A 17,321-nucleotide genomic window follows, 5' to 3' on the forward strand; every position below is an offset into this window, starting at 1 on the left:
CTGCTCAGCTTTAATCCTTTGCTCTATTTTTCATCCCCAAACATTTCATCCCAACATTTGCCTGCATTGGGTCAAGAGACACAAATGCCCTGTGTGTCTGAATCTGGATACTAGTTCTTTTCCACTTTTTTTTATTGACCTACTTTTGTAGTAAGATTATAGTAACTGTCATATTTCCATGTATATTTATTAATCCTCACAGCTAAGCCCACAGGGATTGTTTTGACTTTTTTTCCGGCATTAATTGCTTTTTATCTTGTAAAAGGCTAGGTTAAAATGTGCAGCTCGTAAGTGAAGAAAATAAGGTGCAGCTAATCACAGGAAAATTGTTCTTTTTCATTGAGTCTCTTAATAATTAAAGCATCATTACTGAGTGACTACACTTCTTTTTAATGCAGTGTCTTGCAAATAAACTAACAGAGATTAAACAGATGGAAAGCTAATGGATGCATCTAAAATGTGACGCACAGAAAAATCACAGGATTTAATATTTTGTTGCTGGAATTCACAATAAAGTGTTTGTGTATGTAATGTGGTCTCTGTGATCTCAATAACTAAATGCTGTGGCACAGTTTGCCAATGATACCCTCTGATCCACATCGTCAGTGCAGACTGAACATGTGTTTTACGTCTACACGCATACTGTTTTAATCTGCCTGCAGTTTATAACCAATTTCTACATAATAATTCAGGCAGTTGTGCGCCTGCTGAGGTGGTGTGGCCCGTCTAGCACTTTCATACACGCTGAGGTATGCGGTCTGCTTTCCTGTGCCATCTGCATGCTCTGAGGGTCTTTGCAAGCCTGTTGCCATGTTTCTGCCTGTTTGCATGTAAAACAAGTGCAGGTTGGACAGATTGCCTATTCTGTTCGTTACCAAGGGCAAACATTAAACACTTTCTCAGCTCACATTTGTTATTTTGGTACATATTGTATTTGTTAAATTGCACCAGCAGTAAAATAAGAATTCACTAAACAGATCGGCAGTCCAGTTTCAAACATGATTAAATATTGCATCTTGATTATCTGTATTAAGTTATTCTGATTCTTTTTAGTACAAACATGCCTTATGTTGTTTCTTCAGCTAAGGGCAGTCCTAACCCACTCTCATTATTTATTTATTTGTTTGCTTGTTTGTTTCTATTCATTCATTCATTCATTCATTCATTCATTCATTCATTCGAAACCCATGAAAATTCCCACCACAGTGTCATTTCCACCACATCTCAAAAGCTATTCTGTGGATTAAATAAAAAAATTTAAAAATGGAGGAAATTACATTTTTTGATCAAATGGCCGCCCCTTTCGTCCTACTAACACCCTACCTACTACTATTTCACACTATAGCAACTGTACAATTTAATGTATCTTTAATACACACAATATTTTCACTTTTTGCATAATTGGTAAAATTATTATTTTATATATTAGTAATTACAGCTTGATTGGAAAAATGGCACACAATAAAATATTCAGTGATATTTACAGTATCTTGATCAGTATCTTGTCTCCTTAGTAAACGAATACACTTTACCAAGGGCAAACGGTTCAGTGGTATTTACCAAATGGAACTGTCATCATTTTTGAAAAAGATATTTTCACACAATAAATATTGAAATGGTTTATGCTTACTTGAGTCTTTGTTTAGAATAGTATAGTTTTAAAAAAATTTATAACAGATTTTCATATTCTACAACTGACGGTCTGGCACTGAGACTAGGGTAAAACAATAATACATAAAATGAATTTGAAAAGTAGCAAAACTAAATGATGAAGTCATGGTAAAAAGTCAGTTTTAATATGATGTTATATACAATTTCATATACTGTAATAAAAAATAAAAATCAAGCACATTTTAAGAGAATGGGCATAGTCTGCTATATCCTCCACAAATTAGCTCTTAGAACAGGCTTGCAAACTAGGGAATTCATTTTTGGCCATGTTTGCACAATTATGTGATTTGCATAATTTCTTTAGTGAATCGAGTGCTAAAAACACAGATAGAATACACAAATAAATGTTATAAATGTGTTCTTAGTGAATTCCCCCAAATAGTGAATTGACCCTAAACACAGCCATGCTATGGGGTGCTGAGAGCGTGTCAGTCCAAGTTTAAGCCCATCATTTGCCCCCATTGCCCACCAGCGAATTAGCCATTTCTCTTTCGTTCCACCCCTAATTACAGAACGCTCCCACAGCTCAGCAGTGCAATCCGTTATCAGACACGTCCATAATCTGTGAACACGACTGGGGCCTGATGAAGCCAAGACAGGCCGTGATGGCCCTGACAGCCATGCCTGCGGTCAAAGCATAGGATGGGCTGAGCAAAACCTTTGCTCTGAGAGTAGAGGTCCACTAGCTCTACATTTATCACATCAGTTTTCCCTTGAGCAGCTGCTGACTGGCTCCTCATTAAGGGCACTTTTTTAGGCCTGCTGGTCGCCAGAAGGCCAGAGATGCAGAAACATCCTTCACTGGCCCTCCAGCCCTGAGCGCCCCTACTGATCCAAAGGTGATCTGATCATACAGCCTAATCTCCTGTCGCTGCCACTGAGGACTATCTCTTAATCTTTATAAAGGAGCACTGAGGCACAGGGCTGGTGTGATCAGTCTAAAGGGCTTGGGTTTGATCACGAAATGCAATAAGTCAGGCATTCAGGTTTGGGTCTACTGATTCCCTGCCTGACTGGATGCCTTTATATCCATGCCCTGAATAAATTGAGATGCTTGTGGAATTATAGACTATACACAGGGCACAACACGAAAAGAGTAATCTCTCATAACCAAAGCACCAAGTCTCTTGGCAATTCAGTGTGCATTCGGAAAGTATAATCAGTTTTGAGACTTATATTTTAAAACCTGCTGGAGAGTCTTCAGTGAGAGTAATCCCAAATAGGTCTCAACACTAAAGTGCAGTTGAAAGTGACTGTCTAAAATCAAGAAATTGCTCTTTTAAGGTAATAGAAATCCTAATCTCAGTTCAAAAGATTCAACTCTTGAAATTGTGGTGTACCTTCCATTGTCTGTAACGTGCAGGATCTGGATATTTAATGGAAAAAAGTATCATTTTACCTATAACAATGATCATATAAAACAATAAAAACCAAAGATGGATATCCCTGAAAAGGTTTGGAATGAACAAAATATATGTAACATCATTGAAATCATTGCTGACATAAACTGTCACTCAATCACTTATCATATCAAGCAAAATAAATGCTGAAAATCAAAACATTATTATTATTATTATTATTATTATTATTAAATGTAATAAAAAAACTGAAAGTCAACACCTTTAATTGAATTACTGACCCCAAAGACTATCTGGACACTTAAACTACTCTTAAAAATGTATGCATTTCATTGCATTAGAACAACTGGCATCTTCTGCTAACTTCACTTTTCTAAATATTTTACTGGATGTTCAAACAGGTGTCCTGGGAACTTTTTTTTTTATTTTATTGTTTGTTTGTTTGTTTTGTTGTTGTTGTTGTTGTTTGTTTGTTTTTTTTATGTTTCACTTGAAAGTGTGTGTATACTATCTTTAAAAGAAAAATCACGTTTTATTCATTCAAAGTGTCTAAATACTCTTTGGGTCCACTGCATATATCATCGTTAAGTGAAAAGGTTATACTTAGCAGCATTTGTACAATAAGTACAGTTTCAATGATAATTTCACAGATGAATGAGAGAAATTATGCTAAAATGCACTTTGTAAGGGTGATTGGAGGTGTGTGAGGTGGGGTGAATGACATTATATATTAAACAGCATTTCAAACAGGCAATGTGAAAGTCAACATGACATAGCATTCAAGACTCATTTAACTTTCATAATGCAATGTTCCAGTGAAATTTGATGAGCGATCAAAAAAAACTTTTGAACTGCAAAAATTACTTCTTTTTTTTTTCCTGAAAAACAAGTTAAAAAAATTAAGATAAATTTACTTGAAAGGCAACACTGCATACGATATTAAGACTTAATTTCATATGTTGAATCTTGTATATAACTGTGTTTTATCTTACACCATGTCTACACCGGACGCGAACGGCGCGGCGCGTCACGCAAAAAGACAATAGAACCCATTATAATAAGTGTTATTGTCTACATACAAATTCTCAACAGTAAACGGATTCCCCGTTCTATTACTGATGTAGTCCGGCCGGTTTGTCGCGTTCAGTGTAGACAGCTTTTAGCTGTTGCTGTGCGAGACAACAACGGTCGCATCTGGTGTAGACAAGGTGTTACTGCTCTGGCATGTTGTTTCACTTGTTTTTATTTAAAACAAGTGAAAAAAAATTGCCAGTGTCAATCTGCCAAGACAAAATAGACTTGTATTAGATACATTCTCTGAAAAGTGTTGCTTCTCAAGCAAATGTATCTTGTTTCAAGGATTTTTCAAAAATATTTTAACTGGAAAAATAGACTAAAATACTCATTACCAATACATTTTTTGCAGAATGGACAGAATCTGGACTTCAGTCTCAATAAAACAGTGAATACATAGCTATTTCGGTATTGGTTAGCTTTCTTCATGGTCTATATGGTTAACAGTAAGTGACATCAGCAAAAAAAAAAAAGTCATTTCAGAGTCAGAGCATGTCTTGTCATGTCATGTTGACTTGAGTTTTTTTTAATTATTATTATTATTATTTTTTAATCTTTTACTTAGGTTTTCTTGTAAATAGCTCACTGAAATAAACTACATCCAACTATTGCCTTGACTTGTGTTGAAAATCAAAGGCAAATGTTTGAGGAGAATCATCCTTACCTTCATTGCAGTAACGACCTACATATCCTGTTTTGGAGCAGTCACAGTAAGCTTCACCGTCAGCCATGCTGCAAATGCCTCCATTTTCACAGGGGTTCTCCGTACACAAGCCTTCCATCTCTAACCGGACCTTTTGGCTTCCCAGGCGTGTTGGAACCTGATTCCCATAACCCAGGTCTGTAATAATCCCCTTAAACGGTGGCATCTCCTTAACCGCTGGTAGTGTTAGGGCAGTTGTCCGAATGTCTTGAGGCACACCTCCGAGATACAGGTCACTGACAATCTTCATAAACTGCCTCTGTGGTCTCACTTCATCCATCTGGGATTCTCCATCCAGTACCAATGCTGTTCGCAAGTTGTGCCTGCTGATGGTAGCAAAGTGCCAGCGACTGTCGTTTACCATTTTGCCGGAGGTTATAGTGGTTTCTGCACAGTCCACGCTAAAATGCAACTTTAGCTTGCCTTCCTCAATACCCAGGAGCAGGAAGTCACAATATCCTCCATCGTCAAAGTAGAGAACCAGAGCGTCTGATATAGCTGTTTTGAATTGAAAGCTGAGGTCACTTCTGGTGCTGGCGTCCCAGCGAAGGTAACGTGCCCACTGACCCTCTAAGCCTGTGAATTCCAGGCCCAAACCAAGACTAAAGAAGGTGCTGAGCAGCAATACTACACAATGAGGCCGGCAAAGGGGAGGCATGGTAACCAGTAATTATGCTACAAGGGATCCTCTTGTAGTGAACAAAATAAAATTCCTCAGTTATATTTTCTGGCAAATTACATGAAGGTCACTGAAGAAACATCAAATCCTTTAGGTGATAACCATATGGGCAAAGAAAATGAAGCCACTGAGGCTCTTGACACATGCTATCCCAAATCCTGTTCAGGGGTACCAGGATGAATTCCAAACAGACCGAACAGCCTTCAGATTAGAATTGGACAACTGCTCACCTTCACTTTATCTATTAGAGAGGCTTTACAGATGATGCTCCCTTGAGTCGACTTCCTGGATTAATACAGAGATGCTCCATATTGGTTCTGATTCTATTATATCGCCACATGATAATGGCCACATTGGGCCTTTTTGCCTGATCTGTGAAGAGAAAAAAAATGACCTTTTCATTAGGTTCAATATATACATTACAGACAAATATACCACAGACCGTAGGAGTGAACATGAACATTTTCCAAGTACAACATCTTTGTTGAAAAGTACAACATTTTAATCAACCCATCTGATTTGAGGGACAAGTTTACAGTTTATGTCAAGTTTAGGCTTACAGCCAGTCTACATCAGTGTTATTCACATATTATTGCCCTCTGATTTTAGGGGTACTATGGGTAGTTTATAGGTTTAGACCCTAGGATAGGGTTAGGACTAAATTTTTGGACAAGAATACTGTTCCAGGATCAACAAAATATGTAGATCCAGGAACATGCCTTACTTGGCAAAATCATGGTGACCATGCAGTGGGCACCTTTGTATTCCCTTACACCTACATATTTACTCAGACAAAGAGAGGGTTTGTCTAAGTTTTGTTTAATTATGATTAATTTATTCAACTGACAGTTTTTGAACAATGACAAAAAACTATTTGCATATTTTTTTGTGAAACAACATTATCTTTATAATATTACACTTAATATTTTTTTTCCACATTATAAATGGGCCTTTATACATAAAAATATATCTTTATATTTTAATAAGGGATGTCACAGCCAGTAAAGTGAAGTTTTTTTTTGTTTGTTTGTTTGTTTGTTTTTTTACCTTAGTGTTCAGAGACCATAATTAAAGAAGGTTTTTTAGAAGGATTATAAGTTCTCCTGAAAACCATTTGAGTCCAACTTTTTTTTTTTTTCATGTCACTTTCATGTGTTTGTTTGACCAATGGCAAATGGAGTGATAGGAAAACCTTTTTAGTTTGTCATTATTTTAGCAATTCCATTTGAAAACACATACTTCACAGTAAAAATGCATATTGATAGTGTGTTGAACAGATATTTTTGAACAGGGCCAATAGTAAAGCCTTTTACACCAAAATAAAGCTTGCACAACTATTTCATAACAAAAATAAAACAATCACAACTGTACAGTATTTCATATTTAAAACTGCATTTGCATTTTGGCAAATACAAGTACTCATAAAAGCCATGGTCAAATATTTGCTGTTTACGACAGTTGACAGATGTCTGTTGGAGAGATACTGTACGTGTGTGTAGAATTCCATCCCTCCCTGCCCTGGCTGTTGCTTTGGCATGGCGCCCCAAGAGACAAAAGCCTCCCCAATCGTAGCTGTTCCACAGCAGTGCAACACAATAGCCCCTTTAACTACCTGCCCTGAATAGTTAATCTCTCCCTGGCAGCCAGCTATTGAATTAAAGCAACTGATACCAACACCGATGCGTGGACCATCCCTTGAGCGATAGTGGGTCTTGTCTGTGTTTCAATAGAGAATGAGCGCTTCACAAGATTTGAGAAGAAAGGTGAAAAGGGTGAGCCGAGCAGAACGCAGAGGCCACGGTCAAGACATTTACCATGCATGCCACACTAATAGGTAAGGCATCATGGAGAACAGGTTTTCAGAAGGACTTCCTGTTAAATTTGCTTTACTGCAAACGGGCTGGCCTGAAACCCGATCGTCACACACAGCACATGACAACTGCCATTGGTCTGGCAGCAATCACACGGAGGATTTATTACAAACATAATACAGACTATTGTGTTACAAATGATACAGATCTGATCAGAACTCTCCAAACTAGCAGTCTATGAGGATTCTTGTTCAAAAAATATTTGTACAGAATTTTGGAGAATAAGCAAATACATCCCATTTAATATGTTCCGGAATCCATAGAATATTCACTCAAACAGAATAAGTGTTGCATTTGGTTCCCAAAAGGCAAAAGAACATGAAAAGCTTACACATAACTATCAGAGGAAAAGTCTTCCATCTGCCTTGAATGATATACAGTCATTTCCAGCATGTTTTATGAGAGCAAGGCCAAGATGCGGGGTACAGGAAACAACAAATAAATATGCTGATTATGTCTCTATATGTGCTTTCTCCAATGTCGTATCAATCTCAGCTGGGTTTCTCCAGCAAATGTCTTTAAAAATCTCAAAATCTGAATTTCAAAAAAGTCATCCAATGCCTCCTGACAAGCATTCACAAAGAACAACAAATGCAAGCTGTAGAAACCTGCAGTGTAACAGTAATGTGCAGCAGCACAGGAGTTCAGGAACAGAAATTATTCATCACACATTGTTTCAGATGGGATTCCCAATTAAAGGAATAGTTTACCCAAAAAAATATTCTGTCATCACTCCTGTTTTTCAAAACCTGACTAAACCTAACACTAAAGCAGTTATTTATAGCAGAATGTTGATGCTGGTCTTTTCCACACAATGAAAAAGACTGCTATGCAGCTAACATATGGCCAAAAAAATGTAATATAGTGCACCGGTCTTATGAACTACTTTTATGATGCTTTACAGTTTTGTTTTGTTTTGTTTTGTTTTTCTTGACAGGCCACATTTCCTTCCAGCTTTCCAATAGATCAGCTCAGACATTCTGGCAAACATCTTTTTCCCTGTTCCATGTAAGAAATTTTCAGGTAAAATGACTTACCAAACCTTGCCATCTTTATGTAAAAGTTACATGGCAGCATATCATCGGAAGGCTGCTGTCCTTCACTCTGATGTATACATCTTTCACACGTTATTTACATGGGAGATAAAAACCATGAAATTGGAAATATAAGCAATATATTGAAGAAAGAAAATGAAATCGTATTATTGTGCCCCAGTCAATCAGTTTGTTTAAGGTATTTTCATATTCCTGCCTATTAAAGTGTTAAGCTGGAGTTATATACCATCTTTATAGGCTACATGGAGGGGGAAAAAATGAAATTACCATTCATAAGGGCCATGAAAGTTTTGCACTATTAACTAAGACGGGAAGGGAGAGAGAGAGAGAGAGAGAGAGAGAGAGAGAGAGAGAGGGGGGGGGGGGGATCATGTTCAGACCGCTGCATGTATCCTTCAGTCTCCTCTCTAAGCAATGACAGCAAATCTCAAACATCCCTTAATTATTTCAGAAATGTTTAGGACATGGGAATTACAGGATAAAATAAATAGTGTCTATTTCTTTCATGCTGTAAAAATGTATCTTCAAATTTGCATTAGAAGAATATAGCTATCTCAGGAAGAATACAAGGAAAATAAATGTGTTTATGAATACACAAATAGCAGAAATATAATATAACGTTATATGCTGTAAGTTAATATCTAAACGCATTTGTGAAACTATCTGAATCTCTTAAAGTAGTTCTGCTTTACCTTATATGATGAAGACTGTACTCCACCGATAGAGAATCCGATTTATTCAAGAATATTTTTCGAAAAAACGTTAAATCCACATTGTGAGTGATGGAGCGCGGATGGAGTGATGCTGAGGTCAAATCCAGTGTAGTGGGATAATCCGCGCATCCCGTGCTCGCTCTCCTCCGCTCGACTGAGGTGCTCGAGCCTGTCCTGAGCTCGCGAGCTTCGCGGCTCCGCCTACTACTTATATTAAACACGCCATTTAAAGACGTATCAAGACAAATACGGCGGTTTCTGTCAGGAATCCCCTTCGGGTATCTTTACATGGGTCAATATCCATTTTTAATCCTAAATTTCATATCATACTTCCTCAGAGATCTATCATCTGCACTTACACGAAATGACCAAAGTCCCGGATGTGAGCGGCTGTGTGGAAAAAAGCGTCGAGTTTTCTGGAAGACTGGAAGTATTTGGGGAAGTCTCCATGGTGCTGAATAGACATAGTTTTTGAACTGCCCAGATACTAAACTCACAATTATTGACAGTTTCCTAAAAATAATTTACATTTACGTTTAAAGGGATTTACATTCATAAAAAAAAAAACCTAGACACTGATCGACCGTTACTTGACACATTACTGTCATTAGCATGCGTACTGCTGCTGTTTACATCACTCAAAAATCTACTCACTCCTGTCTGTTGACGTTCAGATCAAAGCTAGTAGTAGTGACATACGAGGTAGTTCTCACCGCCTCATTAGATGGAAAAGTTAATGAAAAGATCACTGACGCGGCTTAATGAGGCAATGTGAGAGTCCTGGGAATACAAGACAATGCAAATGCACGCAGGAAACACCGCACAAAAACATAACAATAACAATAATAAATTAATAAATAAACTTATAATAAACTTTTTTTATACCAGTAGAAAATAGGAGGGAATTGATGTGGGCATATTTAAAGAAATCAAATGATCGCTAAATTATGTAACTGTATGAAATATTTAATTTATTAGGGCTTTTAACCAAAATGATTTGCAGTGGTGAGAAACTTTAAGTGCCTTGCTTCAGAGTACGGTAATAGTAAATAGCCTAGTTTTTGGGATCTTCAGTACTCTACAGCCCTGGCATTAAATCCAAAAACATTTAAAAGCAGATGCCACCTTTAGCATTAATATGGGTCCAAAGTAAGACATTACAACACTTGTAACATACTAAGGTGTTTTTTAGTGAAATTATAAAATCAGTTATCCTCAAATTTACACAGGTGTCTTAGCAGGGAAATCACAGGTCTAGTTCATCACATGAACTTGTTCCAATAACATTTGACAACAGAAAGCACTGTTGCTTTTTAAACAGTGTTTTATCACAAATGTCTCTAACTTGTGTTTAACCTAAAGTGTGCTTGTTTAATTTTTGTATTAGTTTTATTTCTTTTCTTTTTTTCTGACCAGCATGGAATATTCTGTTTAGCTTTGTGCAAGTATTAACCATATATGATAGATAATTCTTACCAAATAAACATCAAAATAAATATTATTATTATTATTATTATTATTATTATTAAGAAAGTGTCAGAGAATCTTTGTATGGTATCATTTAAAAAGGTATAATATAAATAAAATATAGTCAGAATTAAATAACAGGCTAGCAAATTTATCCTAAATTAACACAACACCTTTATCAACTAAAAACAGAAAGCTTTTTATGTGTTTTGGCCATTCATTTACACGACAATGGCATCCAGAAAATGCTAACTTTTGAAAACTGGTTTCAAAGTGCAAATTCTCTGTGTAAACTGCAAAAATGAGAATTTCTGAAAATGGTGCATCATGCACATGCATATTACATGTTCAGTCTATAGGCGCGTCGTTAATATTTAGGCATATATTCACATATAAATATTCATCACTGCACACATCAGTTGTGGTAAACGGAAGCTCAAGCATGTTTGCTTGACGTATGCGAGAACCAATGAGGTTCATTCTCATCTGTTACGCAGCACGTTTGAGCTTCCGCAAGAAGTTTGTTCTCGCACGTCAAGCAGATTCGGTTGAGCTTCTGTTTATGTTCGCTGATCATGTTTATGTGAATAAAAGCCTAAATTCAATCTGTTCATCTCTTAAAGTGATCAAGTCTCTTCAGAAAATTTGGACTAAACAACTCAATTCATATGGGTTAGTTTTACAATCTCTTTATGAACTTTTTGAAGCGACAAAGTGGTAGTTGCATAGCTGTCTATGGAGGGACAGAAAGTTTGTCAGAAATTTGTGTTCCGAAGATGAACAAAAGTCTTATGGGTTTGGAATGACATGAGGGTAAGTATAATGACAGAATTTTCATTTTTGGATGAACTATCCCTTTAAATTTATTTTGGATTAAAAAACATGGGATTAGTAACTATAAAAATGAATAGGACAATAAATTGTATCCTCTTTCTGGAAAGCTTTACAAACAGAACTAATGAAGATGAAGCATCTTCATGACATCCTCAGTCTGTATGTACAGTACTTAAGTCAAAATTAAATGAATGGTTAGCCATCCCCAGCCCATATGATTTACAAGCTCTTTCCTGGTGCTTTGTTAACAAACTTCCATACAAGTGCCTCACACCTCACCAGCACACATGGCACTCGGCAACTTTGAGTGAATGTCAGCAAAGGAAACATCTTTTGTTTTTTAAGGCTTGTGCAGATGGAGATCTTCTTTTCCAGTGATACAGAGACAGCATTGTTCATCTTTCTTCAACAACACCTCTCCAAAGACACCTATACACTTTCCAGGACACCATCTGCTGCAATTCATTATCCCACAGAGCTTGTCTAACTACATTGCTTTTAGAACACCCCCAAACATTACAGAAACACATAAAAACATGCTGCGAATCAAAACTATTTCACTCAACTAGTTCCAAACTGTCTTCAAGCCCAGCTGCTAATGCTTCATCAAAAATGAACCCATTAACTGGTTCATGTTAGTACTGTAAACGGTAGGTCAGTCTAACAAGCTTCCTGTCACCACCAGAACATCTACTTGAATTACTTAGAAATGTCCAAATGTAGCTCTATACAAATCAGAGAAAGTCCCACAAAAAGTGCCTCACCAACCTTTCACCTAAATCCACCACAATCTTCTTCTTTCCTGACATTTCTCCTGCCTCCATCCAACCACACAAATTTAAAGAAGAACATCCTTACAGAAACTGTTTCTTGACTCTTTTTTTTCCCCACAGTGTGTGAAGTTAATGCTCTCAGCCCCGCGGCCTGCGACACCTCTGTCATAATTAGGAGGAACATCCTTCAGCCAAGGCAGGTGGAGGAGCCCCCTGGGAGACCTTGTAAGACAGCCACATTCCTGACACATGAAGAGAATGTCTTCAAGGCAGGACAGACAGTCTCTACTACAATATTATTTTTCACTCTGGTACAGCAAAAGAGCAGTTTGAAAAAAAATGAATATGCATTGATAAAAAATATCCAATGAATTAAAATTAACATTGGCAAACTGTGCAGGTTATTATATTACACACAGCATGATATAGTTATACCTCTAATTGTTTTGATGGCTTAATGAGAATAAAATATTATCCTACACACCCCCCACCCCACTTTTATTCAGCAAGGATGCATTCAATTTTATCAAAAGTGATAAAAACATTTACAATGTTACAAAATCTTTCTATTTCAGATAAATGCTGTTCTTCTTATTCATCAAAGAATACCAGAAAAAAAATGTGCACAACTGTTTCAAAATTAATAATAATAATAAACGTTTATATATAGTGCAAAATCTGTAATGCCCACTGTAGCCTAGGGCTCTCATGCACTGAATACCTCTGACGTAAACAAGTAAACTAATCCTGGAACAACAGAACCTCCTCTGGAGAAGGTTATGGTCAGAGAATAGGTTGCTATGGCTACTTACCCTGAAAGTTATCTCAGGTTTTGGAAGCCTGAAATTTGAGGTTATCCACCTGAGTAAACTTACCAAGGTAAGTCGCATAACCTGCTTTCTGGAATACCCCCTAGGTGTCATCACTAATGGTCACACTGAGTGGTGTTCATGAAACATGGGGGATATGTAGGCATCCAACGTTTAGCCATTTTTAAGCCAGAAAGTTAGTGATCCTCAATATTTAAAGGACATTTGAAGAATGTTGTTCAAAGAATGTTTTCTGCCAACATTATGAGAACATTAATCAAATACAATATATGGTGACTTCATGAACATTGCTTTTGAAAGTGTTTAATTCTAACACCTTGCATAACTTTTAGATAAATTTAAGAGTAAAGTTAGGAACTATAACTATGGGAAAAAACTTTCCCACTTTCCAATGATGTTCTTTTAAAAGAACATTTAAAGTTAGTTGTAATTTTAAATGTTTAAAGGATGTTCCAAGAATGTTTTTCTAAGAATGTTTACTCCAAACATTATGAGAACATTTATAAAAAAATAAATAAATAAAAAAAAAAAAAACATTTAAAAAAAAAATTCTACAAACAATGAATGTATAACGTTTTTGTGCTAACCTTTTGAGAACATTATTAACCCTTTGATGCATAACATGGGTCAAAAATGACCTGGCTGAGTTTTTATTTTCTATATCTTTGCAAGAAATTAATTTCATCATTCAGTATTCCAGGTATTCCTCAATTAACTTCTTTTTGATCATCACAAATCCTCATTTTAATTTTTTTTCTCTTACTTTTTGAATAAAAATCATTTTTCTATCACTACCCTTCTAAAGCGCAACATGGGTCAAAAATGACCCGTATTCATTTCCTATGTAATTTCAATCATGGTTGAGTGTTTCTTTGCTAAATCTATAAAAGAAATGTATTTTATCATTCATTTATTCCAGGTATTCCTTAAATATCTTGTTTTTGATTGTCAAAAATCATTATGTTCATTTTTTCTTTTTTACTTTATAAACAAACACAGTTTTTGTATGTCTACATCAATTTTACACACATGGGTCAAAAATGACCCGTATTCATTTTCTATGGTATTTCAGTCATGACTGAGTGTTTCTTCGCTGAATCTTTGAAAGAAATGTATTTTGTCATTTATTTATTCCAGGTATTCATTAAATATCTTGTTTTTGATTTTCTACAAATAATTGTTCATTTTTTATTTCTTACTTTATAAACAAACGCAGTTTCTACATCAATTTTACACACATGGGTCAAAAATGACCCATATAGAAATCTTTAATATTTGCAAATTTTTGCAAGTAGGAACATATTTACTGCAGACAACTGTTCATCTGCCACACATTTCACATCTTAACAAGGCTACCTTTGTATATTTGATGGATGTAAGTCTTATTATATTTAATATATTAGGCTATATTTTTCATAATTTTTTATTTTTTGTCATAAATCAATGCAATTGGTCACCCTTTAAATCTGTCAGTGTTCCTGCAAAGTAACAGTTTTGGACATATACAACATGAGTCTAAAGTGACCTGAATGAGTTATTATTTTCTATATCTCATATATTACAATAAATTAATTTCATCATTCATTATTCCAGGTATTACTCAAACAAATCCTTATTTAAATATTTCCTTTCTTTTTGAATGAAATTTTTTTTTGTGTCATTATCTTTCTAAAGGCCAAAGTATACTTCACTTTTTATGCGTACGTGAGGGTCAGCATACAGATTTTTGTAACTTTTTATAATTTCCACCAGATTTCTGTAACTGTGTATGTGCAACCTGCACATACACATTTAAATTGCGTTTGACTGTGCGCAAAGTATACTTTCAGCTTTTTTTTACAGTGATGTCATCATCCACCTCAGTTCTGTTGAGGACCAGCCGCTAACACTCTAGATAAAGAAAATCAAAAGCACAAGAATATTCAAATATTCTAATTCAAATACACTTATTATATATTTTCACTGTTGGACAGAAACCTTGTTCAAAACTGTTACTTTTTAGGAACACTGATAGATGTAAAAGGTGACCAGTAGCATTGGTTTATGACAAAAAATAAAGATTATGAAATATAATATATAGCCTATTATATGAAATATAATATGACTTTCATCCATCAAATATACAAAAGCAGCCATGTTGAGATGTGAAATGTGTGGCGGATGAATAGTTGTCTGCAGTAAATATATTCCTACTTGCGAAAATTTGCAAAGGTTTCTAATATGGGTCATTTTTGACCCATGTGTGTAAAATTGATGTAGAAATACAAAAGTTATGATTTGTGAAAATCAAAAACAAGATATTTAAGGAATACCTGGAATAAATAAATGACAAATTACATTTCTTTCAAAGATTCAGCGAAGAAACACTCAGTTATGATTGAAATAACATAGGAAATGAATACGGGTCATTTTTGACCCATGTGTGTAAAATTGATGTAGACATACAAAAACTGTGTTTGTTTATAAAGTAAGAAAGAAAAAATGAACATAATGATTTTTGACAATCCAAAACAAGATATTTAAGGAATACCTGAAATAAATGAATGATAAAATACATTTCTTTCAAAGATTCAGCAAAGAAACACTCAGCCATGATTGAAATTACATAGGAAATGAATACGGGTCATTTTTGACCCATGTTGCGCATTAGAAGGGGTTTTCATAGCTTGCGCATCAAAGGGTTAAAGACCAGATAACATTGAAGAAACATTCTACTGACGTTACTGGAAGAATTTTTGTTCATAACTTTGAGAGATCCTTAATTGCCAGAACGTTCTAGCAAACGTTCGCCAAAGTTCTGAGAAAGTTCCCTGTTAGCTGGGCTGTAAGTCTATCACAGCCTCGTTTTTCATCAGTGTTAAATTCAATACGCTGTGTACCTGACTACATTCACTGCGATTAGACCTTCAAAGTTTAAACACGTCAAAGCGAACGTGGCATGCTGGCATAAAGTTGGTTTGACGTTGGACGTTTGATATTCGCAAATTTAGGGACCGTCTCTAAAGTAACATTCGTCATTGGTATGCACGTTTCTAACTTCAATAACTTTTGAAGGGAATAATTTGCAGCCATAAAACCAACTGTAAAGTGTTCATCTAGGTGTCAGCTATGATGTACACCTTTTATATTTTTGATATTTATTCAAATAAACTGTCAAATCATAGGTAAAAATGGCTATTTTTCACTACTGTATATTACTTGGGTAAAGTTGGTTTTATATTCGCACATTCGGACATCCGTATTCAATAGCCTTGTTAATCACACTACATTGGACATTCAGTGGACATTCACAAGTAAATATGCCATTAAAACAATACTTGCCTATTTTGATCGACTGTGAAAAATGTTGTAATTTGACAATCGTTGGTTGTCAATATCATGTCGCTGCTTAAAATTCGCAAACATTAATTTATTGCACATTTATTGGAAAGTCGGAATTTATCAGAAGTCCAACTTTACCCAAGTCTGTATATTGGCTCATATATAAATATGCCATAATTTAAAGCTCAATAACATTTGAAGGGAATAATTTACAGTCATAAAACCAACTGTAAAGTGTTCATCTAGGCTTCAATACCATACACCATCATCATGCACCCGGTCAGAAAACAAATGTACCACTTTATACTGTTTACTTTGATGTGTCCAGTGTAGACAGCACTCACTTCGGACTTCTGATAAATTCAGACTTTCCAATAAATGTGCAATAAATTAATGTTTGCGAATTTTAAGCAGCGACATGATATTGACAACCAACGATTGTCAACTTACAACATTTTTCCCAGTCGATCAAAATAGGCAAGTATTGTTTTAATGGCATATTTACTTGTGAATGTCCACTGAATGTCCAATGTAGTGTGATTAACAAGGCTATTGAATACGGATGTCCGAATGTGTGAATATAAAACCAACTTTACCCAAGTAGCCTCAAACAGTTCTATCAAAAATGCGCCCGAGGCAGATACAGCTGCGTTAGATTGGTTTATTTTAAGCTAGACGCTAGCGTTCCCTTTAGACAGTGTTAGCCTTACTCAATTGCCAACTCATAACGCATAGCAACACAGCTAAAAGTATTCAAAATATGTATTTTTATTGAAAAAAGCCTACTTTTACCTGTTGAGACATGATTTCACAAGCACCCGTAAGAGCTGTATGTTTGAGTGATGTTTGAGTTGGGGGAACCGCCATGCGTGAATTAAAATGTTATTTGAAAATATGCTTTATTTTTGTAATTCCACTAGGTGCCGCTAGTGTCGCAGAAACCATAGAGATATTTATACAAAGGTCGCATAC

At 35.6% G+C, this 17,321-nt stretch overlaps 1 protein-coding gene across 20 annotated transcripts in view; it reads right to left on the reverse strand.

Moving 5' to 3' along the window:
- LOC125260924 (neurexin-3b) overlaps positions 1–9,711 on the reverse strand; it is a 494,859-nt gene extending 485,148 nt beyond the window's left edge. For 5 of the 20 annotated variants that reach the window (XM_048179432.1, XM_048179436.1, XM_048179434.1 and 2 more), the window contains exons 1-2: positions 9,104–9,509; positions 4,768–5,857 (exon numbers count right to left, since the gene is read on the reverse strand). In XM_048179432.1, coding sequence (XP_048035389.1) covers positions 4,768–5,464 — 697 coding nt within the window. In that variant the 5' untranslated portion in view covers positions 5,465–5,857; positions 9,104–9,509. Of the gene's footprint in view, positions 1–4,767; positions 5,858–9,103 lie in introns of all 20 variants that reach the window. The other 15 variants (XR_007183157.1, XR_007183156.1, XR_007183155.1 and 12 more) reach the window with 8 other exon arrangements.
- Between the last annotated feature and the right edge of the window lie 7,610 nt (positions 9,712–17,321).

The sequence above is a fragment of the Megalobrama amblycephala genome, unplaced genomic scaffold (genome assembly GCF_018812025.1).
Source record: "Megalobrama amblycephala isolate DHTTF-2021 unplaced genomic scaffold, ASM1881202v1 scaffold199, whole genome shotgun sequence".
In the NCBI taxonomy this organism is placed as follows: domain Eukaryota; kingdom Metazoa; phylum Chordata; class Actinopteri; order Cypriniformes; family Xenocyprididae; genus Megalobrama; species Megalobrama amblycephala.